Source organism: Hemicordylus capensis, chromosome 2 (assembly GCF_027244095.1).
Source record: "Hemicordylus capensis ecotype Gifberg chromosome 2, rHemCap1.1.pri, whole genome shotgun sequence".
NCBI lineage: Eukaryota > Metazoa > Chordata > Lepidosauria > Squamata > Cordylidae > Hemicordylus > Hemicordylus capensis.
Genome location: NC_069658.1, coordinates 397664444 through 397692013, shown reverse-complemented (window position 1 = coordinate 397692013; position 27570 = coordinate 397664444). Strand labels below are relative to the sequence as shown.

The window sequence follows — 27570 nt, the reverse complement described above, 5'->3', positions numbered from 1 at the left end:
CATCAACTAAAATTACTTCACATTTTGTTGTTTATTGATTGGACAAACTGTGAAAGACAGTGGGAAGCATATAGGAAAGAGAACACACTTGCAGCTGTCCCTGTACAGTCATATGCTTTAGGTCCTCTTTCAAAAGCAGGTGCAACACCTATCCAGCAGGATTTCAGACTGTGAGGAAACTGAACCATTGGGGCCAATTTCAAAGTCTACTTCTTGTCTGAGGGACTTCCTTGTGCCACCACCAGCCTAAGCCTCTGAATTAGCAAGTTTGTTATGAAGCCTTCACCACAGAAGCGTAAAACAAAGAGCCCTCATTCATGGTTGCTGCTAACAGCCCAGCAAGTCAGACAGCTGTGAAGGGGCTTTGCAATTTGAAGTGGCCCATGATGGTTCATCCTTTGCCACGACACCCTTGTGTTGAATTGAACTGTGAAAGAAATGAACTCCTTTCTCCTCTGCCCAGTGTTATTTCATCCTTCCAACAACAGAGGGAATCTTTTTGTGGAAAATGCCAATACCAGAAAAGTTCTGCCTGGAAATATCTCGGGAAGGACCTGGAGTTGCACTCAGGGAATACATGTAATTTCTTGTTCAGGGTGTCAGCAGAGTTGGGTTTTGAAGAAGCCACTAGCATAACTGTAAGGAACTTTACTTAAAAATAAGGATGGCCTTAGCTAGGTTACATGTCTGTTTTGGATGGGGAAATAATTCTGTGAGTCTTTGTGCCTAGGTGACACAAAGGTGGTCTACAGAAAATCCATGTACATATGAATCCCCCAACATCACTTCACCTCTAAAGGGTGCTTTCCAGATTAAACCCTACAACAGGGTTACTACGGATTTGCAAAGTGTGCTTCCATACTTCCTGTGTTGTGACACCACAGTCCCTGCGCTGACAGCAAGGTGCCGTTCACATTTCCGATGCCTTATTTCAGATTTTATCATTGCGTTATAGTGCTAAAACATTGCAAGTCCTTTGCAGAAAAATAGCTATATTTTCCCATTGTAGGAGTCTGAGATTCTGGGGATCATTTTCAGTACAATCTTGCCAACTTGAAGTGTTTTACCCCTGTTGCAATGTGTAATCTGGAAAGCACCCAGGTGAGATTAATTCTGTTTTCTGGCTGGGAATAATCCTGCCACCATTGCAACTTTCAACATAGGGTGCACATTTGGGACTGGCCCTGAAAACAGGTCAGATTGGCCCATGTGTGACCTGTTTACAGGAACAGGATTACCATCTCAAGAAGAAGAAAATTGGAGCAGGGGGGCAGGCACAGGAACAAGATTGCCAACCTTTCAAATAAATAAAAAATTGCTGCCGGGGAGGACAGCACAGTGTGCCTCTGGTTTCAATGGTAGTGCCAGGTTTAAAAAGTTGTCTCTTGTGTCTGTTCAACTGAATGGTATACTTTTAAAATATCTGGCTGTGTGAGGCAGGGGTGTATGGGTGGGACTCCTCTCCTTTCGCTTTTCTGGCAATTGCCAGAAAAGCAAAGGACATCGCCAGAAAAGCAAGAGGCAAAGTGGCAAAAATGACCAAGCTTGACTTTTTTCCTCATTGGTTAGCAACCCTAAAAGATAATGATTCAAAATGGCACTTCAGAATGGGGAACAGTATTGGGTTGGGGTGAGCAGGGAAGTTGTAATGAAGTGTGAGGGGAGCCAGGGATGGAAATGACTGCTGAAATAGGGCAAATAATGGACCCCAGGGTGCAGCTGACCTAAGAAGGTACATTGTGCATATACTCATTCCCAAAGTAGGCCTGCCTTCATTTACATTAGCATTTATTCATACTGACTTTGGCCATGTACAGTAAACCCCCACATTGTACCCTGTTCACACTGGACTTGGTTTTTCACTACTGTGGCCAACTTATGCACACTTTAATAGCTAAGTATTAATTATAAATTTGCATTCACACTTATGAGGGAACACCTTGTTATTGCTAGAGAAGGTTAATGTATTCTGTTGTCCACAGCCAGTACCAACACGTTTCATAAACAAGAGTCTTGTTATGGATTTTTTTTTTTTAAAGCATAGAACTTGGCCCTTAAATTCAGTTTTCGTTGCCAAATAGGTGTCTCAAGGGGTTAAAGTCTTTCCATCACATATTTGGTCAGTTATACTCTCCACAGACATTCCCTCAGTTCATGCATAAGCTTAATCAGCCTTACACACAAAACACAAATACAATATACCTTCCTACACACTCTCTGTTCCCCATCTGGAATGCAAACAATTTCGGCGGCCCCCTGCGGCATCATCCATAAGCCAGCAAAGGCTGTTGCTCAGAAATACACCCTCCCCTTTCCTTTTCAGTTACCTTGAGAGATATCATAGATGGATTAGCCTTTTGTACAATAGCAGACACAGCCTTCTGGGTTCTCCTTTAAACGTGCTTTCTTTGAAAGCTGGTGGCATGGATGTGAAATGCACACTGTGCCCATCAGGCAGTCTCCCCCAACAGGCAAAGCTGTTTCATGTTAAAAGCTAGCAGGTGGACACGTTAAAAAGTGTATTGGGGCACATTCACACTGCAGAGCTGCAGCGTGAGCCTATGCAAGTTTAGTCTGAATCACATCCCATTGAACTCAGGGGGATTTACTTTCTGGTAAGTGTGCTTCATATTGCAGCCTTAAATGGGGTTAAAAGTCATCCCCTCTTCCCAGGGAACTCTGGAAATTATAGTTCTCCTGGAGGCAAGGAAGAGGCCAAGGATGTCTAATAGGAAATTGTTTGCACTGAACTAAAGGACAGTTCCCTGTTTTCTTTGGTGGACAAAGCCAAAGTGATTAAATTGGTATAAAACGAATATGTTGATAGTGTAGATATGCCTTCTGTAGCCAACTCCTATAGCACTGTGTAGGTCTGCACCTTGCTCATTATCCAATCATATGATGAATTGCATTTGTCAGTTGATAGCTGAGCACCTGAAACTGCTTTGACGAACGGTTGCGTTGCTGAATTGCCTGCTGCCGGGAGTTTGGTCTTTCTTTCTTTCTTTCTTTCTTTCTTTCTTTCTTTCTTTCTTTCTTTCTTTCTTTCTTTCTTTCAGGCCAGATAGAGCTGTCCCTGTGAGAAACCAGTCTTCTCTGACCTGCTTACCGCAAGGGTGTTGCAATTCAGCACAGTAACATTCAAGCCTGTAAAGACACCCATAGCAGCGTCTATGAAGTCTGTGACTGTGCCAAACTGAAAGGAATGTTTTGACAATGGTTTTACAAAAAGCAGACTTCCATTAGATTAATTAAAAATTATACACAAATCTTTTTTCTTTTCTTTTTGAGAAATGGTTCTCGGTGATGAATCATCACACATATTGGTTGCTATCACTTCATTATCAGGTTTAGGACTGTCTGAACTCTAAGGCTAGATTGTGCACTGAAGGCTGCTCTAGCCCCCAGCACTTTACTCTTCTCCCCCATATTTCCTTCTGCTCTTTTCCCCTCAGGCTTTTGAAAATTCCAGAGTCTGATGCAGGAGGGGGAGGAGGAGGAGGAGATCACACTGGTGGCAGCTGGTGCCCCTCTGCCAGGTAAGATAAGGGAGAGGAAGGAAAGAACCTGCTGAGGAGGGGGAAAGAGTCATGTCGCCTGTGTGATGCTGGGGCAGGTGGGAGGGGAGCCCAAATCATTGGAGCCTATGATTTCCACTCAGTTAAGCTCTACTTGGAATGAATGGGGGGAGGCATAGGAACCTGCCTTATATCATTGGTCCAAGTAGCTCAGTATTATTTCTGCTGACTTGCAGCAACACTCCAGGGTTTCTGGCATGGATCTTTTCCAGTCCTGCCTGGAGATATCGGGGACTCACTGGACCTGGGACCTTCTGCATGCAAAGCATGTGAACCACCACTAAGCTATGGCCTCGCTCAAGAGAGAAAGGGAGAACTAGACCCCACTAGCAAGGGCAGGATCTCTCCTTTCATTGGCATGCTCGGGTCTCTGTCTCTCCCTCATTCCAAGCTGATTCCTAGGTTTTCTGCAAATATTCTTACACCCCTAGTAGTGGCGGCACCAGGGGGGGAAATGAGGTGGGAGGCACAGAAGTTGCAGAGTACATTCATGGGTGGGCAAGCGGTATCCCACATATTCAATTTCTGAAACAGAAATGGGGGACAGGTGGATGGGGCAAGCCATTTGTGTGGGGGTGCACTTGCCCCCATGCCCCCTTCTGAAGCCGCCCTTGACCCCTAGGCATATATATTGCACAATAAAATTGATCAGTATGTAACAGAATAGTTACACTGTTCTTTCAAATACAAAATGGCTAACGGATATTGGTTACCTCATATAAAGGGACTTTCCATACTAGAAGTTGTCATATTTGTTTTCTAGAACTAGGAAAGTACAATTAGATAGTATCAATCCTTTCATAAAGAAATGGTAAATTACAAGTTTAGATCAAAATCTTTGGTCTTGCCTCATGCGCTTGTCTGATATAATGCGCGTAAGGACACTTCATGGATAATTTGAGTTTTGCAGAATCATTGTATTCAATGTTAGGCACAATCCACATAAACGTTCAAGGTACGGTTCTATTAAAAACTATGTTCTATGTTCTAAAGGCTGTAGATTTTCTGATAGATTGGTTTAACTGATAGAATTATTTGTAAATACAGAAAATAATGTACATGTTCTTCTCTTACAACCTACTCATGACAGATACGGCACATTTCAGTTGCTTCTCACAAATGTTTCTATATTCCAAACAAGAGCAATTATCATTAGGATGACAGTGAATATGCGATTTAGCTCTGAACCCAACAGAATGCTATGAATTTGGTCTTTTATTATTAAAGCTGCATTGGTATTATGTGATGATTGCCAGATGGCGTTTCTAGACAAATAGATGGATTTAATCTAAAACTACTAGTAGTTTGCTGGTATTTTAAGTGCTTGCCAAAAAGGCTACTGCCTCATTACTACACATCATTAATCAATTAAAATATGGCTTCTGTGTAATAAGTAACATCTATCAGCAAACATAACTTTCCCAAAATGTTTCCATGCTATCCTACCTTTTTGTTAGCATTATATAATATAATATACAAATCTGGAAAGCTGAGACATAAAAGCAGGGTGTTAGTGCAGTCCTAGGATCTCTTTTAATAGCTCACAGGTTTTCTTGTGGATGACCTCACGAAGCTTCCGAACACGCCGGATGCTAGAGGCCCCCACAAAGCTGTCTGGCTGTAAAACAGCCATTCCATTGTGGACGTCGCCCATGATGATGAGTTGACCATCGGCTGCAGTTATGTTGGGGCATGGGCAGCTCCAGTTCATATTTAACAGGGTAACTTCTAGAGGCTCCTTCCCCAAGAATTTTAGCCCCATTTTTTCATCCTTGAGAATCTCTTCCACTGTCACCAGTGCGTGTCCTGAGTCTTGGTCCTCTGTCAGTTCGGTTACACGGCCAAGAATAACAAAATCACTTTTGCAGAAGCTCGTCACCAGCTTTTGGCGTGGTTTGCAAGCCTTGCAAGCCTTGCAATGCATGTTCCTAGGGAAAGGGCACATTTCTTCACAGGCCTCTCTGCTCTCAAAGTTATTCTCATTGCCCCCGCAGCCTCCATAAATGAAAGACTGGCATTGTTTTGTCAAGCTGTTGTACGCCCACCGTGGCTCGTATGCTTTGCAGTGACCTTGGAGGGCTGGCAGGTTGCAGATGTTGATGGGCCCGTTCATGCAAGTCAACATGCAGTTTTCATAGGTCTCAAAGTGATTCAAGTTGCTATTACAATTTCCATAGATGAAAGTAAAGCAGTTGTTTTTCTTTGCATCATAATACCACCGGGTCTGCTCCTCCCCACAATCTTCACTGTCTGGCTGCTTCAGGCACTCATCAGTTGGAAAGTGAGTTTTATTTTGGGCTGCTTCGACAGAGGTAGCTTCTCCTTTGAGGACTGACAATGGGAAATCTGCCCTGAGAATACCGCCAAGGTTTTTGGCAGTGCAAGTGTAGATGCCTGCATCTTGCAGTTGAGTGTTATAGATCACCAGCTGGGCAATGTTGGTGACAACAATGTTCCCTCTAACATGATTTGGCCTCATGATAATTTTCTCATTACTTTCTGTCTGCTTCTCCCAAGTGATTTCTGGCTTAGGTCGGCCAGTGACATCGCAAAGAAAGCTGACGGTCTCCCCTATATAAACTGACTGATGTGCTGGGTTGTTGACTAGTATAGGTGGAAGGATATCAGTGATCGTTGTCTCTGGATAAGCAGTAGTGGGTCGTGCTGTAGTCTCTGGTGGGATAGGGCTGGTATTTGGCCAGGTGAGATGATAGCGGCAGGTCACCACATTGAGCGTAATGCCTTTAGTACATGCTTCTGCATCCATGTAGCACTTGTTGTAATAAGTCAACCCATCAGAGGCACATGTAAAACTTGGCTCTTTTTCACACCTATCCTTGCATTTGCAAACTGGCTGCCCATCCCAGATATCACACTCGGAACCTTGCTGGATGCACATGAAACGGTCACAGGTTGCCTCCTTCGGCATCCCGACAGGTCCTTTCTTTCCCCTGACATCCATGTACCTGGCTGCAACGCAACTTCTTGTTCCACAGACATTTGGACAGCACTTCTCAAAGGTCTCACATTCCTAAGTCAAAGAAAACAAGACACTGGTGACAAAATGTTTAAATTGGAAGCCCCAACAAGCAGATAGTGCATTTTGGATGCATCTCAGCTTTGTGGAAAAGGTAGGATCACCCAGCTTTTCTGTATTTCAGTGGTATCTGAAACAGCAAGGAAGACTTTCTCTCAATATACAATAGCTCTACAGAACTCTAGAAAGGACATTATAAATGTGCAGTGCTTTCTACTAAGGCTACCAAGGTTCCACAGAACTGTCTAGAACACAAACCAAAACTCCATCATACTTTTATATTGCAGATCCCTTAGCAGGCACTCCACAGTCCCATAAAGTTTTTACCAGAATATAACAGAAGAGCACATGTATGGGTGTGGTGGGATATTGTGCTACAGTCACTACAAGAGTGACTGAAAAAATCTTGATGGAACTTCCTTGCCTAATGCATGGGTACACTGAATGCTAGAAAGCAACAACTAATAAGAGCCAGTGTGGTATAGTGGTTAGCTGGACCATGACTAAGAGAGAGGCCCAGGTTCAACTCCCTGATCCTACACAAAGTTCACTGCATGACCTTGGAACCCTGGGTCCTATGGCATGCAAAATGATTTTGAGTGACAAACTGCTAGGAAGACCCTGGCCACTATGATGCCTGCTGACTGCCCCTAGCTGGTGTGTCACTGCTTGCTGTAGCAGGCAGTGGACATCCAGGATTGATGACGGTCTCTCTGGCTGTGCCAGCTCGTTGACTCTCTCTCTTGAAGGCACACCGGTGAAAGCCAGATGGGTGGCACAACCAGAGAGACTGCTGCTGCCAATCCTGAATGTCTACTGCCTGCAAGCCGTGATATGCAGCCGGAGGCAGGTAGAAAACCATCATCAGAGGTGCACCTAGGTAATTTTGGAGGCTGGATCTAAAGGCCTTTGGAGGCCCCCCTTCCTCTGCAAATTAAGCATCATCATGCTTCGTCAGGCAATCACACCACCCAGGACAGACTACAGAGGATTTGGGGGACCCCAAGAAGGCCCTGGACTTCAGCCCTGAAGTCCTGGAGTAAGAGTGCCTCTGGGCATCATAGTGGCTGGTCTTCCTAGCAGTACTGAGTGCTGCTCAAAATCATCATAGGTTGCTGATCCCTGATATATTCTTTACAATGCAGATCAACAATATGCCTCAGCCAAAGTGGAACCTTTAATTATACATGTATTCCTGGAGCTCAGTGGTGAGTCCAACTTCTGGTGGTGGTGGAGTGGGGTGGCATGCTGACATGGGCCATGCTGTCCAAAGCTGCCAGTGTCAACATATTCTGCCCTACTGCCCTATTTGAAGTATATGAAGTAGTATACTATTTGAAGTACAGATGTCAGGTTTGGAACTATATGTAGGGCAGAATATGCTGACACTGGCGGTTTCAGACAACATGGCCAATGTTGGCATATCCCCCTTGCCCCCCGCCCCACTACCAGAAGTCAGGCTGCTGTCAAGTTCCAGGAATCAGAGGTTTGCTGGTTCCCATGTCATCGGAATCCATCCATTGTTATGAAGGCTGGTCAGCCAATTCTTTCTTCAAAAAATAACTAGTAGTGGTCCACTAACAGGAGACTTCTCTGGAAAGTGGAAAGCCATCAAAACTTGTAAAGTGACACATCCTATCCCATGAGCAGTTGGAAGTGACTGGTTCACAGTTTGGGTTTTGCAGGTTGAATGAAAGGGAATGTTTGGAGACTGCTGAAACACCTGGGGGAGTGCAGGGCCACCTCTGGGAAGCTGATGTGATTTATTGTTGACTTGTAGGAATGCACTGCTGCACTCCTCTACCTGATGCTCAACTGGTGTATTTATTTATGTATTAGAATGAAATCAGGGCTTTCTTCAAGGGAAACTCAGAATTGCACAATGATATGTGAATGCAATGTCTGCATGTAGCAAACACCACAACACACACCTGTGCATTTTCCTTGTCTGTACACACATACTTTGTTGCCTAGAGTCACATTCCATGATATTATTTAGAAGCCTACATAAAGTGGGCGAAAATCTTCAGAATTGGAAATCTGGCAGCACTATTGCAGAAGACTCTTATATTCCTTGGCTGTGTGGGGAATTGCAGTGGAGTCTGCAGGAAGTTTCTTTGGCAGGGGAAGGAGAAATGGGTACACTTGATCTGCGTCTGGATTCTAGAGAAGCCTGACTCACTTGACTTTTCTCATTATTATCAGTCTCTTTGTACATCATCTAACATAATTCCGCTTTTTCATGACTTGAATTTTTGAACTGCATGTACAGTATTTTATAGCAATAGCAATAGCACTTACATTTATATACCGCTCTATAGCCGGAGCTCTCTAAGTGGTTTACAATGATTTAGCATATTGCCCCCAACATTCTGGGTACTCATTTTACTGACCTCGGAAGGATGGAAGGCTGAGTCAACCTTGAGCCCCTGGTCAGGATCGAACTTGTAACCTTCTGGTTACAGGGCGGCAGTTTTACCACTGCGCCACCAGGGGCTCTTTTCTTTTAGAACTGCATTTTTTTAAAAAAATTGCATGTTTTGTGTCTGGCTACACATTTTAAAAAGCCATGAAAGAAACCCCTAAGCCTCTCCCACAGTGATCTCTCCTCCAAAGGAAACCAGGATCTGTGTAGCACTGGCCCCCCAAACTTTTCAGTGCTTGGGAAAATGTGTAAAGCAAAACCATATACTGTGAGCCCTTCGGGTACAGGGAACCATTTTCTCATAGCTTTTTGCTATGTCAAAAACTTTGATACTCTTTGTTGTTGTTGAAAAGTGGTATATTAATATTTTAATAAGAATAATACATAGATTTGCCTTCTACTGTTTACCACAGGGGTTGGCCAACTTAGGCACTTCTAAGCTATTACCACCAAGCTATTACCACCAATTACCTCCATGACAGTGGTGGCCTGGAGCGTTCTTTTGCAGCTGCCATCTTTCTTTACTCACAAGTAATGTTCCTGCTGCTGCATTCCTGGACACAGCAAGGGGTGGTGGTGGCAGCACTGAATTATAGGGTGTTTTTTAAAAAAAAATTTAAGGCAGCCACCAGCACAGCTGCATTGCGTTCCTGCCACTAAGGAGTGTTCACAAAGGCACTTGTGGAGAGTCCTCATGAATCTGGTGCTGGCAATGATTTATTTTAAACGTTCATTGCCTATCCACCCCCCAAGCAACATGAAAATGTTTGGGGTTTTTTGTTTGTTTGTTTTATTTGATTTTGAATCATCTTGAGACTTTTGTTATAGACTGTATATAAACAAAATTTAAAAATAGGATTTTAGCAAATGATAATTGCCTGAGGCTGGTGGCAAATTTTGCTTACTAAAAACTGCTAAGGATTTGTAATTATGTGTATCTAAATTGTCTATATATTGCCATACAAGAAGTTTCAGGTGAGATGGATGTAAGAAGTTAAAGAAAATATTCTCTTGGAGACTCATAAGTTTAGTGTTACATACATGTTCTAGCTAATTGCCATCATCAGGACTGGGAAGTCATTTCCCTGCTTCTGTTTGAGCATGTGCTCGCTTTCTTGAGCCATCTGAACATATGTTATTGGACTTGTTCCATCTCTTAGATGGAGCTACCATTTGGTTAAACCCTGGTCACACCTAATTTGTGGCATAACTAATTTTGGTATACTGTAATCTAGAACAAGGGTATCCATAGGACTGTAGCAGTATAGGACTTGTTGGCGGGGGCGGGGAGTGGGAAGGGGATGAATTTTGACTCAGGGATATTCCTGAATCCTGGCCTCTCCCATTTCAGCTGTAATCTTCTTCTTTTTTAAGCAAGTCTTTAGCCCTTTTACTTCTAAACATAGGATTCAATCCAGAGTAATTATGGACATGCCAGATGGTCTTTCCTGACTCCTCCACGTTGCAGACTCTAGCACCCCTTGATCCTGAGGGTCAGTGGTCTCTTGGCAATAGTGTGTGATATGGAGTGGGGGGGTGTCTTCTAATGGAGTGGGGAATTGGTGGACATTGTGCCCTGCATAAGAGTGGAGGTGCCGTTCTGCTTGCACCAACTTGAGCCTATTCATGGAAGAGCATGCAAGCAGCAGTGAGTGTTCTGCTCACTACGAAGTAAACTTCCTCTTTCCTTCCAGTGTTGTGGCTAATGAATGCAAAGGGCCTGGGATAACCGACAAGCACTGGACTCTTATTTTGAAATGTTCTAAAATTATACTGTATGCATACTTACCACAATTACATAACTAAACCTATTGGGCTACCTGTATTTATATTCTGGACATTCTGCAATAATTCCCTGCCCTCTTAGGCCCCTTCACCACAACATTTCTGACTAAGGACTTAGACAGCCAACTGCTGGCTTGCAGCTGGGATCTGCTTTCTGAAACAACTTCACTGGGCCTCCAGAGGCCCTACCTAAACAAACTGGAATCAAGCTATGTTTTGTGGGTTTTTTTTAATGCCCATAGTTTCACTTGTAAGGATAAGAAGCAATAAAGCTTCTCATGCAAATTTTGGAAAGACAAAGGACCATGCCAATCTGCCTCTTGAGGGAGTCTTTCAAGAACATCTATTCCATCCATGCACATGTGCCCCACATCTGCGAGGGAATGCCAATTTTATTACGTATCCTAACTATTCATGAGTCTGCCATGTGTGTTGAGTAGATGGAGCAGGTAATCAAAGCCAACCACCAATATGCTAATACTAAACATTTTTGTGCTTATGGAAGGGGGATATGAAGGTGTTCAGGGAACTATGGTAAGAATACTGTGTGAGTGCTGAGAAGCCGATAGGAGACATGGAGGTCTAGTTGTTGAGCAGGGTGGGGTTTCTCTCCAATGGTAGCAGAATAATCTTTAGCAGTGATGAGGATTTTGAACTTGGGACCAACCACTTCCAGACGTGTTCAGAAGTCCAAGACAAGGACAAATTCTGTGCTTTATACACACAAATAGAATTTCACGTATATTGGAGTGATAGCAAGAGCTGACAATCTAGCTCCCTACATTGAAACTAGGGATGTGCAAACAGGTTTGAACTGATTCAATGGTTCCGTGTTCTTTCCCCGTCCTCCGGCATGGTGGCCATTTTGTATGGCTGCCACGCCAGGGGGAGGGAAGGCCCGAACAGGCTGAAGAATGGCCAAACGGACTGGTTTTGGATGGGAGGATGGTGCGGGGAGGGGAACCTCCGTGGACCACCACCGCCGCCGCCGCCTCGGAGACCCCCCCAGGGGGTAAGTTTCATTTTTTTAAAAAATTAAAGCTCACAACCCCTGCCCCAGACCTGACCAAACTGGGGTGTCGGTCCAGTTCGGGTCCAGTTTGAACTCAAACCGAATCAGACCAGCTGGTTCCATGAACACCCCTAACTGAAACCACTTGGCCTTTGGGGGGCATAAATGAGTGGTGGATAAATTTCAATATGCTCACTGTAGTCCAATCAGAGGAAAAAACCAAGTTCTTCCCAAACAAAAATGGAGAGAGATTTTAAAAAATTTTGCCGCAAGCAACACAAATCAAACAGATCTAACACAAGTTTGGCCCAAACCCTTTATCTGGGTTATGCAAGACACAAATGAGCCCAGTGCGCTATGTATCAGCTGACTTTAGAACAGTAGTATTTAAAAGATCATAGCTAACCATAGGCTGGATCATAGCTAACCAAGTCTGGCTCTGCTGGCTCATGGTGGCCACTGACATAGGCCTGGTGTGCCTGCAATGGCCCAAGCTTAGCCCAGTAGTCAGACTTCATGTTTGCAGCCAGTCTGGCTTTGGATGCAGTGCAGAAACTGTCAAAAGAAAGTTAGACATGGTTAAGCCCTGTTGAATTAGGAGAGGAGAGCTAGTCTTGTGGTCTATGACTTGTCCCCATAGCTAAGCAGGGTCTGCCCTGGTTGCATATGAATGGGAGACTTGATGTGTGAGCACTGCAAGATACTCCCCTCAGGGGATGGAGCCGCTCTGGGAAGAGCAGAAGGTTCCACGTTCCCTCCCTGGCTTCACCAAGATAGGACAAGATTATTTTTTTTTATTGAACCAACAAGCTACCAAAGCATACAGTACGTTGCCAAAGCATTATATACAAAGTGGTTGTTTGTACATGATATATCTACAAAGATTTACACACAAGGATTTGGAAACCCACAAGGTTATGAAGTATATGCAGGTAGTACTGTAACTCGGGGGTGGGGGATTTCAAGGCACATCAGGTAATCGGGGAGGGGGGAGTTACATCCGACGTCCATTTCCACAATTTGTCCCATTGCTGTTTAGAAGAGATACTCTTGTCTTTTTGCACATAACCATACAAACTTTTCCAGAAGAGATTTACTGTCTCATCTGCGTGAACCTCTTGGTCGCTGAGAGAGATTCCTGCCTGCAACCTTGGAGAAGCCACTGCCAGTCTGTGAAGACAATACTGAGCTAGATAGACCAATGGTCTGACTCAGTATATGGCAGCTCCCTATGTTCCTATGTTTCCTATGAATTCAATGGGAGATATGCACTCATTTCAGCCTTTATGGGGTTTTTTAAAGGTTTCATTGGATTTGCAAGCATGTCATTCATTGATGAACTATGCCCCAAGGTTATAAATCACACTACAGCTTTAGGTGGCAAAAACTGCTTTCTGCACTATGAACCTGAGCTACACTGCAGTACTTTTATGTACGCTGAGGACCAGAGGCTGCATGGCAATCTGCAGCTGGCATGTTCAAATTTTAAGAAACATAGTTTCTAAGACTTCATTTTAGGCCAGTCAATTGTATTATTATTATGCAGTATTTATTTTTCTATATAATCCGCTTTGAGAACTTTGGTTGAAGGGTGGTATATAAATATCCATAGTAGTAGTGTAACTATTAAAAGATAAATCTGCAAAGATTGAAAGAGAACTATTCACATTCCTTTTCCTTGTATTTTGGTGGAGGTGATGGAGATCAGGGTGAGCCTAAGACATTGGACTGGCCCTGCAGTTTGTACTGCATTATTCAAGAGGCACATCCCAGCCGCCGCCGCCGCCTCTGTCACAGATGCTGGGTGCAGTTTTGGAGTCATATACTACTTTATTGGTGCCCCTAAAATTCTTGCTGACATCAGCTTGAGGCTGAATGCAAAAGAAGATTTAATATGTTGCTTTAATCAGGGGGAAAAAATTTCTGAGCAGAAGTGTCTCCAACAGCCTAAGCTTAGCCCAGTAGTCCAACATGTTAGGGTGCATGATTCTAGCCAGTTTCTACAGGGCATCCAAAACAAAATGTACAACCCATAGAATGTTAGCCGGAGTTAAGTCCCATTAACGACTTAACAGGACTTGACTCTGAGATGACACTGAGATGAAACTGCTGCTATTACCAACATTGTCCTTTACAGCCAGACATGCGGAAAAGATTAATCATCTGGGATTGTGACACTTTGGTTTTAGAAACTTTACATGGACTGAGGTGTCTCTACAATGCATTTTTCTGCATCACTGCCATTAGAGTGAACTTGTATTTCACAGACAGTATATGTATGAAAATTGTAGCCATGTTTTTTATCCACAGGAAAAAGTCATCCTGATGCATACATTTTTAATTGAACAAAATTATCCAATGGTTCATCAGTCATTTTAGGGGAAAGATATGGGGCCATGTATGTATTAAAACATCCCTGTCCAATACTATCCTGATTTAACTGGGTCTCAGATGACTGTACTGCATCAAAACCTGTTTAGTGTTTGACTGTCACAAAGGCTTTGACTGCTCTTAGTACTGTGACTGTACTCTGACTATATCTGCTATACTGCATCTTGCATGAATTATTTTCAGTGTGGCATTTGATAGTGACAGCAAACTCAATGACGACAGCAAACTCTATTGTTCTAGGCAGGTATGCAAGGCAGCAAGGACATAGATGGGTAACTGGATGCCAAGATGAGCTTGCAGTGCTGACCACTAAATGAGCAGCCTTTTAATTTGCCCGCTGAAGTGTGTTTGGATCTGGGTGTCATCCAGCAGCTCATGCTGCCAAGCTGTCATTTTACTGAGTCATTTCTTATAGTACTGCTGGACTTCTAAAATAGATGCTGGCAGTGGTAGGGCCACGCCATGTCAAGGGAGACAAGACATAATCCTGCCTTTGGAAACCAGTGTGCCATTTTCAAGGCAGCACAATTCAGTAGTGTGTGTGTGTGTGGGGGGGTAGTGGGGGGATGTACTCTTGAAATGTAGCTATTGAGGGAATTCATACAACTCCCTGTGTGGCGATCTTAGGGAAACATCTAGCCAGTTATGTGAAACCCAACACTATATGCTGAATGCAGCACAGATTGGCTTTTGACACTCAATCACACTGCGATTGTGATGGTCCAAAACTAATCCATGCTGGGTTCAGCCATGTGTGGCTTCATACAACTGACTCGCCACAGGCTTGAGCCTGATATGGGCTGACTTCTTTCCACAGTCATTGTGTGCGTTGACCCTGAACTAGAGAGTTGCCAGCCCAGCTGAATGATCCAATTGATGTGGACTAGCAATAAAGTTAGTTTTCACAGGACTGAACTCCTTACAGATTGTAGACGCTTGCCCACTCTTGCTAGCCAGCACTGATCTGATTAAAAAATAAAAAGTAGCCTTTAGTCTACAATCCCTCTTCTGCTATAGTAAGCAAACAAAAATCAACAGAGGCAATCTGTGCCTGTTTAACAAGGCAACCAAACAACTGTGGTAAGAGGAAACAAAAGGGCATCACTCACCAGATCGGTGTCGCATTCTCTCCTGCAGGTGCTCTGCGCATCCACCCAGAGGTTGGGATTCATATCATTTGGACATATCCCAGCATGAGAGTACCGCATTGGAGGCAAGGCAGTACCTTCTAAAGGGACCTCCAGAAGCAGTAGGAGAAGGATCTCCCCAGACAACATCCATATCCATATCCATCGAATGAAGAGTTTGAAAAAGAACATCTCAGAAAGTCTCCTGAGAAAAGAACAATATTGGACTGGTGGGTCTGGGTGTGTCTCTGCCTGAATTAAACAAAACAAAACAAATAAAAGCAAAGAAACCAGCTACACCTGCTTTACCTAAACACTCACAGACTTCCTTTCCACCTTGGTCGATGGTGCAGTCTGATCTGGACCTTGTTGGATTAAAAGTCCTGGGAAATAGCCCCCTTATTTTAAGCGAAAGGCTCTTAGTCCGAGCCAGTTAGCTGTATTTATACCCTGCCTCTGTACAACAAGTTGGAAAAAGTAAACTCTATTTCTGTGACAGGCACACGCTTCTTATGTCCTGGTGGCAGTCGTACAGATTTGTTACAAGGGGGGAAAAAGAAAGAAAGAAAGCTGGAAAGACTTTTAAAGGCTGGAACTGCCACGGTGGGACCCCTGCATGTTTCTGAATGGAAGGAGGCCTTCTTAACCCCTTTAGACCTAAAGTACTTCCCTATGCTAAGAATGGCATTTACTTCTGAGAGTGCTTGTCTAAATAATATGATCCTACAGTCAGAGGGATTTCCCTATGCCAAGGAAATATACAACCGTTGCTTTAAAAGGAGAAGCTTAATAGGATTGAAGCAATTAAAGCTTCGATATCACTTATTTTTACACAAGAAAGAAATGTGGAGTGAGAGGAGGAAGAATAACATGTTTCCAGTTAGGATCTGGAAGGCAATATGTCTTTACAAATTACCCCCCAAGTCCCTAGTCTGCTTTATTTATCTTTTTTTCCCAAGTTTCTTTTTTGCTGCACTCCAACCCCACCATGGGAAATTTTTTTAAATTCCTTCACAGTTCACGAACATGAGACCCCTATTGTACGACTTTTTGCTGACCTCTTTAAGGGAAAAAAAATAGGAACAGTTTAACTCTATGGAAACCTGCATAAAGGAATGTACTGCTTTTCTTTCTTTCTTTTTTTTTTGGCATAGAAGAGGGGGAGAAATGGGAAAACACAATCAACTGAAGAGCTCCAACCACTGATTATTAACAACTGATTATTACAGGGTTTGTAATACCCACCAAGAAGAATGAACTCTTTCAAAGGGCCAATGAGAGAAGACACCGAAGACGAACTTGGGAAAGGCTGATAGTAAAGAGGTTGGGGGCAGAGAAGGCCCACAGCTCCCTACCACCATTTGGAGTTTATTGTGCCTCAGTGTCTGCTATGAAAAACATGAGCTGGCTGGAATCCAAAGAGCTACTTTAGGTGAGCCTGAAGGCCTGTGCGTACCCAGTGGGACTGTTGACTGTGAGCAGCAGACCCCAGTGCCACATTGCAAATGACTTCTGAAATCCCCCTTCCCAGCTGGGAGGAGGTGGTTGCTACAGAAGAAACAGAAGGCCTTGGGTGCGCAAGAAGACCTAGCTGCACAGTCCTTTGGCTCATTGAAACTGGAGATTTACCTACATATGGATTTTCCATAATGGCAGGATTGCAAACGTAGGTTGCACATATAATACTTTCTTGAACATTTTGATCTTTTCCTTCTGTCAGACTCTAGATTTTTTAATTGGGTTTTAGGAGCATTGCTTTGCAGCAGATGTGAAGCTGTTATCTCTGCATAATATAAAATGGTGGGGAACAGAAGGATGGTTCTGTATTTGCATTCTAGTAAACAATCCAAAGAAAACCACAGGGCTCTGTGGGCGCCAAAAGTTGAAATTGACTTGATGGCACACTTTACTTACTTTAAACAATCACATCCAGGGATAGAGAGGTGGCAGTCCACATATTACTGGTGATCTTACCTCTCTGGACTACATCAGACTTTGGGGGAAGGCTGTAGCTCAGCAGTAGAGTACATACTTTAGCATTCACAAGGTCCCAGGTTTGATCCCTGACATCTCCAAGTAAAGCTGGAAAAGACCCCCATCTGAAACTCTGGAAGAACTATTGCCAGTCTGAATAGATAAGATTGGTTTACATTTTGGGGGTGAAAGTCTGGGGCAGGGCTAACACTGAAAAAGCAGCACATTTGGTTTTATGAAGGATGCATTTGCACAGGCACAAACTGGCAATAAGCCAAAGTGCAATCTACTTTTGTGCATGATATTCTATCTATCTATCTATCTATCTATCTATCTATCTATTCATTACATCTTTATACCATCCAAACATCATTTAGAACATTTAGAACCACAATTAAATACAGACACTGAATGCCTGAATAAAAAAGCTGTTTTAAATAAAAACTCCCTTAAAAGCTGACAAAGCAGTTTAACCTTGCATCTTGGTGGTAAGTATGTTCCAGAGCTCAGGGGGCAGTTACCAAGAAGGATCAACCTTGAGTTTCCAGCAACTGAACTGATGGTCACTGTAGGGGACCTCCCCAGATGACCTTAATAAATGGGGGAAATAAATACAGAAGATGGCGCTCACTTAAATGATCTTATGGAACAGTTGGAGGATGGCTGCATGATGATGCACAATGTAGCTGCTAGATCTGCAACACAGGTTAGTGCCACCATTGTGCTGCCCTCTTATTGGCTTCAGCCAATAGGGTGCAAGGTGTTGGTGCAATGTCAACTTTCAGAGGTGCACTGTACACAGTGGCCCTTGCTGCTGTATTGATACTGGTAGTAGATGGTGCAGACAAAGTTGGACAAAGTCGAAAACTGCCCAGAGATGCATGTTTTGGACAGTATAGAAATCTATTAGATAAACAAACAAACAAACAAACATGCAGCAGAGAAAACTAAGAACGCTCATAATGTGCATATCATTGGTTCAGCTAGAAAGGTGGCAGAGTTAGCAGTGCTTCTCTTGTAACCAACTTCCACCTGAGAAATAAGATGTATTCCAGATATGTTATTCTGTTTCTTAGTGTGGAAGTATTACAAAATCCTCTAGGTGTGCACCTGTTCACATGGCCTGCTCACATGTTATGTTCAGTGCAGTCTTTCCAGTCATTCATACATTATGTTCTACGCATGTAGAATAGTAGATGTCCTATCTGTATCCTACCTTTGAAGAGGCCTGTACCCACGTCTATCCATGCACAGTCATTCACACAGAAACATGTGCATCTGTACAGAAATGTATGCAAGTGCAATCTAATGTTTGAATAGACCAGGGATACATATTACTGTCTCGCAGATTCAAGCCCCGGGATTACAACAATTGTAGCTACATTTTTCTACATTGCCATCAGGTTAAGGTTCCTATTAAGTGCTTAATTGTGAGAGCTGTTTATTGTTTTTAAGTAATTTATTATGAGTGATTGTACTCTGTTTTATTGTGTTTTAGCATTGTTTATTGATCATAGTATTGGGCATATTTGTTACTCCTATTTCTGCTGGCCAATGGCCGTAATAAAATTGATGATGATGATGATGAATAGGCCAGGAGTGAGTGAAAAACAATCTCAGAAGTGTTCACATGAATATTCCTTTCATCAGAAGACTGAGATGTTTGAAACCTCAGATGACCAATCTGTTAAGGCACTTTCCAGATTAGCCGCTCAGCAGTGGCAAAATGCTTCCATTCAGGCAAATCGCATTCAAAATGTAAATAGCAAAGCGCCCAGCAGGGGGAGCAGTCTCGCAAAAACTAACAACGCCCCCAAACAGCAACTTTTTAACACCGGATATACGTCATTATAGCACTATATTGCAGCAATTAAATTCAAAACAAGGCACTGGAAATAAATATGCTGCTGTCAGTGTAGAGACTGCGATGTCACAATACAGGAAGTGTGGAAGCACACTTCAGAGATTCGTCTTGACCCCATTGCAGGGTCTAATCTGGAAAGCGCTTAAGTGCATTAACTCCACAGGCAAAGTGGAACTGCCCCCTACATCGTGCCATTGTGACTCTCTCATGCCAGTGCCCTAGCCTTGAAATCTAGCAAATCCAAGCTACATCTGGAACTCTTAAAGTGCTTCTAGAAGATGCTCTGTCAGGCATCCGTGGGGACAGAGGCGTAACTAGGGAAAACGGCGCCCGGGGCAAGCACTGAAATTGCGCCCCCCCCCCGGCGCGTCCCCCCCGGCGCCCCCCCAACATACATCTGACTGACATACATGTTTCAGAAAATGTTTATTTTAAAAATGTAAAAAATTACAAAAATTAGCAAAAATTTCAAAATGCACTACATACTTAGGTTTTTCCTCACAACAACTCTGTGAAGTTGGCTTGTATCTCAAACATCAGAATTATGATGCAATGATGATTATTATGATTATGATGCCCCTCCCTCATGCCCTGGTTCTGTTCCTGACTTTCCCTTGTGAGTGACTGTATTTTAACAAAACAAAAACCAAGGACTCCAAAGTAATTCGAAGGACTAGGGTGATAGTGCTTAAGACTCCTTATTCTCCCGCTGTTACAGAAAGACTCCCCTTTTCCCAAACCACGTGCTATTTACACCAGAAAAGTTTTCAAATGGAGGGGGAAGCATTTATGCATTTATTCTTTGTTTTATGTTACGATTTCAAAGTTAGAAAAACTATAAAAGGGCCATTTTAGAGAAGATATGCACTGCCTTAGTTGCAAATCCTGCTTTTTTGAGATTCCCTGCAATTGAATAAAGCGATAATATACACCTTTGCTATTTAAATTGGTTGGAGAGTATTTATGACAATAAAAAATGAAATGGCATTTCAGATGCAACATTGGTTGCCTAAGACCACTCAGATTTAACTAATCTTCATCACATTGACAAAAAGAGCAATTAAAATTAAAATCCATGACTAAAACCAAACCACTTTGGGGTTGTTTTTAATGAAAGGTGGTATATAAATTTAACAAATGTTTAGAAGTATATACTTTCACCCCCTGCCCAACCTACAATTATTTCTAGCTTATTTTCAAAGGGCTTCTAGTTTTATTTACAAATTGCTTGGCAGCACCAATGTTTAAGTAATCGCTAATTGCTCCTAATGATAGTTTTACTTATTGTTAAATTTATATACCACCTTTCATTAAAACATTCTCTGTTCATCTGATTTTCAGTCTGGTTAATTAAATCGGTGGAGTTTTAGACTTTCCTGATGGGCTGAAACAGCTAATCCATTTTGATGATGACATATAATTAAATTAGCTTGCATTACATAGTGAGAAAGTCCAGGAAGGGAGAGATGGGGGGATGTGGAACCCAAGGTTCCACATCCCCCCATCTCCCCCTCCCTGAACATTTTCAATTAAAACGTGGTTAGAGTATAGGGGAGGAAGGACTTGAATGAGCAAAAAGGGGAACTGGTTCGGGCATTCAGGAAGTTGTTCAGAAGAGGGAGTTGTTCAGGAAGTTTGCTCTGGTGCGTGTCCTCCTCTCGACGCATGCGCGACTGGTGGCGTGGCGGCGGGGCGCGCCGGGGAGTGAGAGTCAGAGACTTGGACTACGAAGACACCGCGGCGCCCAGTGCTGGATGAGCAATTCCAATGGGGGGGGGGCGCCAGGACCGGGGGAGGGGGACTGCTCTGCAAAAAAATAAAAATAAAAATAAAATAAAATAAAATATTCCTGCAAATTGGTGGGGGCACTTTTTGGCGCCCCCTGCCAAGTGGCACCCGGGGCACGTGCCCCCCCTGCCCCCCCTATAGTTACACCTATGCGTGGGGATGGTGTTCTAAAACAGGTATTGGCCATTAAATGTGCTGAATGGTGTCCCAGTTATATTTTGTGCCGTTTGGGTTTATACTGTTCAAAGCTTATTTGACTTTTGACTGCACCTTCATGGGCTCTCAATTGAATGTACATTAAAAAAAGTTGGCATCCGTGGTGTGATGGGTTTCCTTTGATTACACACACACACACACACACACACACACACAGAGTGATATTTAGAAGTCTTTTGGAGTATCTGTGGACAATTCTGCTGGCAACTTCCTAGATAAACTTTAGTTTGATTTGCACAATTGTGTATTGATGCAACACTTAACAGTGTCAGATGTTGGCCTTCCTTTGGTCCCAGTTTGTCATGGTGAAGGGTGCTGTACATTTGCACAGATGAGCAGCTGCACAACAAACAAGCTAGAGGCAAGGTGAAAAATAGCCTCATATGGTTGAATGTATAGCTTCTTATATCAGAGAGAAATTACAGAATGTCTGGGCAAGAGAAGAGTGCAAAGACATCACCAACAAATCCCATGTATAGCAGCTGTAATAGTTCTTGGTGCTAATATGAGATTTTTCTCTATACATGTTTTGTTACATTATAAAATGCAGCAGTAAATTTGGCTTCTTTTCTGTATGGGATCCAGAACTCTGCCAACTATGCACTCTGCAGATAGGATGCATGTTAGGGCTACTTCACACACTACATTTTCCCCACAAAGTGTTTCCTTGTAACATGAACTCCACATTTGCAACATGGAAAATGCTAGGAAGCCACAACTGGTTATTGCTTTTCAGTGTGTTCATACGGTCTGATCTGAACTCTTTATACCAGGTTAGAGGCTTGAGTCCCAGCACCTCTTTCTCCTTGGAAATTAGCCAGTGGAGGACCAGAATGTTTGCCAGACCATTATTATGCATATTTTTCTGCCCTTTTCTTTGTGGCCCTTGGTGGAAATCAATTTACCACACCTCAGTGAGTGGGTGGGGAGATTGTTGTTTGCAAAGTATGTCACAACACAGAGCCATCTGTTCTTTTGACCTGTCCTGAAAGGAGGTAAACTTATTTCATCACAATGTGTCTCATGCAGTGCCCATGCCTGTACCAGTGCCCACCCGCTTTTCATAGTGCTTTGTTCTGATACCCTTCTTTTGTTTACAATACATACTTGGGAGATTGTGATCTGTACATCCTCTTGTCACGTTGATGGCCAGTCTTCTCATTAAAATTGGCCTGAGTGGGTGTGCCTGAGTTAAAATAAATTGAGTAATTCCTGACTCTTGGTAGCATCACTGAGAGAATAATCAGGTCGATGCTACGTGCCTAATTTTAGCGGGCAGCCTTACGACTGTGTGTAGATGTCTCAAGCAAGAAGCTCACAGATATTTACTAACTTTCTGTTAGCCTAGTGCACTCTTTGAGCCATTTCTTTCTCACATTTGAGAACTTCCCATGTTAAGTAAGCTGAGCTAATTGCTCATTTGCTCTTTCCCTGTTCCTTTCTCCTAATTGTAGGATGATTACAAAAGTCTTTCATTCAGCTGAGTTACAGGGCTGTAATATTAGAATTAATACAATTAAAATGTTGATAGAATTAATAGGGCAAGGTGATAGAGCGTGTGGTGGTGTCCCAGCTGCAGAGGGTCTTGGATGATACGGATTATCTGGACCCTTTTCAATCTGGCTTCCGCCCCGGGTATGGGACTGAGACTGCCTTGGTCGCTCTGGTGGATGACCTACGCCGGGAACTAGACAGGGGGAGTGCGTCCCTGTTGGTTCTGCTGGACCTCTCGGCGGCGTTCGATACCATCGACCATGGTATCCTTCTGGGCCGCCTCTCGAGTATGGGAGTCGGAGGTACTGCGTTGCAGTAGTTCCCGTCCTTTCTTGAGGGGAGGGTCCAGAAGGTGGTGCTGGGGGACTACTGCTCGGCCCCATGGCCGTTGGCCTGTGGGGTCCCGCAGGGTTCGGTCTTGTCCCCCATGCTGTTTAACATCTACATGAAGCCGCTGGGAGAGGTCATCCGGGGACTTGGACTGAGTTGTCAGCAATATGCGGATGACACTCAGCTCTATCTCTCCTTGTCATCTGATCCTAGGGAGGCGGTGGATGTCCTGAATCAGGGGCTGGAGGCCGTGATGGGTTGGATGTGGGCTAATAAACTGAAACTGAATCTGGACGAGACGGAGGTACTGTTGGTCAGTAGGAGAGCCATTCGGGATGAGGAGATTTTACCAGTTCTGGATGGGGTTGCACTCCCCTTGAAGGAGCAAGTACGCAGCTTGGGGGTACTACTGGACCCGGCTCTGCTTTTGGAAGCTCAGGTGGAGGCGGTGGCCAGGGGTGCCTTTGCACAGCTTCGGCTAGTGCGCCAGCTGTGTCCCTTTCTCGAGAAAGCAGATCTGGCCACAGTTACCCATGCCTTAGGCACACCACAATACTGAATACTGTAACGCGCTCTACGTGGGGCTGCCCTTGAAGAATATCCAGAAACTGCAGCTAGTGCAAAACGCGGCAACTAGGGTTTTATCCGCAGCTGCCCGATGGGAGCACATCACACCCATTCTGAAAGAGTTGCACTGGCTGCCAGTTCATTTCCGGGTCCAATTCAAGGTGCTGGTTTTGACCTTTAAAGCCCTTAACAGTTTGGGCCGCGGTATCTGAGGGACCGCTTGTTCCCAAGGGTTGCTGCCCGCTTGACGAGGTCATCTGAGGGGGCTCTGCTCCGGGTGTCGACAATGAGGGCATCTCGGCTGTCGTGCACTCGGGACAGGGCCTTCTCTGTTGCTGTCCCCAGACTTTGGAATGCTCTCCCAGTGGCCATTCGCTCCTCAGACTCCATCACAGTTTTGAGAAAGCTTGTTAAATCTTGGCTTTTTATCCAGGCTTTTGCATGATTGTTTTTATTGCTGCTTCTATGTGTTTTTACTCGTGTATAGTTTTTTATGCTTGTATTTTATAGATTTTTAATTTGGTTTTTTATATTTTTAGCTTAATATTTTTATTGTCATTTTATTGCATTTTTTTTAGCTTTTGTAAACCGCCTTGAGATTGTTTTTAATGAAAGGCAGTATATAAAGCCAACAATAAATAAATAAACAAACAAACAAATAAATAAATAAATAAATAAATAAATAGTGAAAAGAGTTTCCAAATGCTGACCTTTCATAAGTGGATGTTGTAAGCACTGTGGTGTGTGTGTGTAGACAGAAAGATAGGTAGATATAAAAGAATAGATGTTAATGATAGCGTTGTTCTTGTGGTTAGACTAGGACTTGGGGATTCAAGTTCAAATTCCTTCTTAGCCATGAAACTCAATGGGTGACCTTGGGCCAATCACTCTCTCACCCTAATCTACTTCACAGGGTTGTTGTGAGGATAAAATGGGGGAACCATGTGCACTGCCCTGAATTCCTGGGAAGAAGGGTGGGCGAAAATGAAATAAATTAATGAATGAATTGATAGATAGATAAATAAAAGTATGGGTTTAATATTAACTAGCTTAACCCATGCAGAGCATCTGCACACTAGTACTTGATTGCTCCCCTCACCCCCTGCCACAGCCCCCCCCCACCTCAGAGATCTCTCCATCCTTACCTAATCCGCACTTCTGCTTTTCCTCCTCCATCCGGTTGCTTCCATCCCCCTCTCCCCTCTTGGTCACTCCTCCATCCCAACGCCTGCAGCATTACTGGCGCCTATTGGCCAAGCTGCAGCTCTCTATCCCCAGAGACCTCCTCACCCTCACCCAAGCCCTGCTCCTGCTCATCCTCACAGGAGCAGCAGCAGCAGCAGCAGTGGTTGACCGGGCCCTTCCTTGCAGCTGGCACCACCATGGCTGCTGGTTCCCCTCAGGCTGCTGACAGGCCTGGACCCATCCCTTGCCTGCCTGCCTCCCTCCGCCAATGGCCCTGGTAGCCTGAAACAGCAGCAGTGGTTGACTGGGCCTTTCCTTGCTACCGCCGCCATAGCCGCTTGTTCCCCTCAGACCGCTGACAGACTCGGGGCCCATCCCTCACCCTTCCTTCTTTCTTTCTCTCTTCCCCTCCCTTCTTTTTCTCTCTTTCTCTCTCCTCCACTCACTCCTCTCTCTCTCTCTCTCTCTCTCTCTCTCTCTCTCTCCTTCCTGAGTTAACAGATCTTGTTCATCTATTTTCCTCATCTAATTCACAAAACAGCAGCTCTCCTGAAGGGGCTCTTTCCTCCCTCATGACCCCTCTCTTTGCAGACCCCTGCCCACTATCCTTTTATATAGAGAGATTCCTCTCCTCTACAATCAAGGACATCTTCCAACCAGTAACAGTTGCATTCCAACTGTCCTTAACTGTCATAGGCTCCTCCCCCATCTGCATACAGAATCCTGTATGCACTGCCACTGCCATGGTGGTGATTCCACTGCCGAATCACCACAGTACCACAGGCTCCTCCTCCCTATCTACATATGGAATCCCCACTGCCCATTGTGGTGCTTCTGCTTTCACAGGCTCCTCCTCCGTATCTGCATATGGAATCTCCTCTCCCCAGTCACCATGGTGCTTCTGCTTGCGCGTTCTCACAAGAGCTGCCATGCACGGAATTAGCCACAGGTACGCCTTAGAGAATTATATAGATAGATAGAGATTACCTGCCTGGATTGAGGACCTTTGTCTTGTGGAGAGCAGTACCTCTTCCAGAAGCTTGTGAGTAACATTCCTCCCTCCACTCCATCCCTTGGAAGCTTTACACACAGGACTTTTAGTTCGCATCCCCTCCAGAATGGATACTGCAAGTCCACATATCAGGTTAATTTACCCCAAAGTCCCTGTGAGCTATCAGGGACCAGTACACACCCAATTCTGCTTTCCCCCCGAATTACTGCTGTGCATTCTAGCTTGGCCCAAATTATGTCCGGGGTAAAACAATCCTCTATTTGTGGAAGCTTTTTTTGGAAAAACCGAGCTTTCTGGTATGCTGCATGGCTTCTCCCAAGATGTGTGGAGTGGCCATTGCCAGTAATTTGGCATTTTTCAAAATTCAATGAAGGGGAGTTTGACAGCTGTGTTGGGTATGGTCTGCTCTGAGTGATCTGCAATTGTAAGCGCTGGGAGTGGGGGTTTTGTGGAAGATTGGTGAAATTCTGTGGAGCGAGTCCAGAAGGGGAGGGGGAGGGAGAAATTCCTGAGTTAAACGCAAGCACAAACTGCAAAATGTGGGCTTAACATATGCAGAATGGAGACTACAGCTTCGATGTAACCTAAGCCCTTTTTGTCTGAGCTGATTCCATGGGGCTGCATTTTTCTTCATGATAGAGAGAAAGCAATGATTTCTACTTTAAACTTCCTTGCCTCTTAAATGGTCTTGTGGGTGCAGGGGCCATGAGGTGATGAAGGCAGTCACTCACAAATGCAGAGTTAGGGTTAGGGTTAGGGTTAAGTGTTCTGTTGTTTGATCCAGCTGCTTGGCAACTTGTAATGCCATTCCTCTGTAAGCAGCTGTCAAACTAACAACAACAACAAAGCTCTCTCGCTGCCACCACCTCTGGAATGGGATTGGTTGGAGAAAAAACCCAGAATAAGCTGGAGAAAGCTGTGGGAATGCACACAGGGAAAAGATCTGCAGGGATTGTGGAGAGGAGCCAACCCTATGTGAACTGTCCATTTAATCTCCCGAATTAAACATCTGCAAATCTGCTGTGAAGCAGATTCGCTCTTCAGATACCCCGCATCATGAAGCCATGTGTGAATAATTCCCTGGGCTGGGTACAAAGACACAAATATGTTACCTGCTGCACTGGATATCAGGAAGAGCATTGCAGAGAGCAGCAGTAGTTTGAGGTTGGTGACCCAAACCTGAAAGAATATGGACAACTCTTTAGATCAGTGCAAAATTATTTGTAAGTGATCATGTTAAGGCTTTATAATACTGAAAGACTTGAAAGTGAAAGCAGCATGAGTATACAGACTGAGCCCTTGTAATATATTTTATGTACATTAAAAAACAAATAGTAACTGCACCAACTTATTTCCAGCACTTTAAAACCATTCATTTTTTAAAAAAATCTTAAACGGGAGGAAATGTTGGGGGCGAAAACAAGACACTTGTATCACTCACCAAATGTTGATGTGTTATGAATCATGGTTGTTGAGTCATTGTTTATTAGTCATGAAGAAGCCTCGGGACTGATCTAAAAACCCAGGGATTTCTAAAAAGGACGGAATAGACTTTCAGTGTTTGTTAGTTAAATATTTTCCTTCTGGTTTTAGGTCTGTGGTCAATACTATGCGATTGCCAAGGGGCAATGGTAAGCCATTTTGCACATCCTTTGAGATATTGATCTCAAAACAGCACCTATATTGAGGTTTGGAGAAAATGCAAATGTACTTTTTGTAAGTGAAAATATTAATCAGTTAAAATTATGGGCTAAATAATTAAAAAGAAGATGATTAATTAATTAA

The 27570-nt window shown here is 43.8% G+C and overlaps 1 protein-coding gene and 1 long non-coding RNA gene across 4 annotated transcripts in view; one reads left to right on the top strand and one right to left on the bottom strand.

Annotated features, from left to right (window-relative positions):
• The window catches only part of LOC128347187 (uncharacterized), a 39091-nt gene extending 23242 nt beyond the window's left edge, over nt 1-15849 (top strand). The window contains exons 3-4 of the long non-coding RNA XR_008317426.1: nt 3456-3539; nt 15366-15849. This is a non-coding gene — a long non-coding RNA (uncharacterized LOC128347187). The remainder of the gene's footprint in view (nt 1-3455; nt 3540-15365) is intronic.
• WFIKKN2 (WAP, follistatin/kazal, immunoglobulin, kunitz and netrin domain containing 2) lies at nt 1863-25427 on the bottom strand. Of its 3 annotated transcripts, none has more exons than XM_053301438.1 (4): nt 24734-25427; nt 15338-15560; nt 5124-6609; nt 1863-3147 (listed from the first exon to the last, which is right to left on the bottom strand). In XM_053301438.1, the coding sequence occupies exons 1-4, from the start codon at nt 24823-24825 to the stop codon at nt 3056-3058; spliced, it is 1893 nt and encodes a 630-aa protein (XP_053157413.1). In that variant the 5' UTR covers nt 24826-25427; the 3' UTR covers nt 1863-3055. The 3 variants fall into 3 exon arrangements, with proteins under 3 accessions (XP_053157413.1, XP_053157415.1, XP_053157414.1); XM_053301440.1 differs by lacking the exon at nt 24734-25427 and adding an exon at nt 12244-12392 and having other exon boundaries at nt 15338-15463; XM_053301439.1 differs by lacking the exon at nt 1863-3147 and having other exon boundaries at nt 4456-6609.
• Between the last annotated feature and the right edge of the window lie 2143 nt (nt 25428-27570).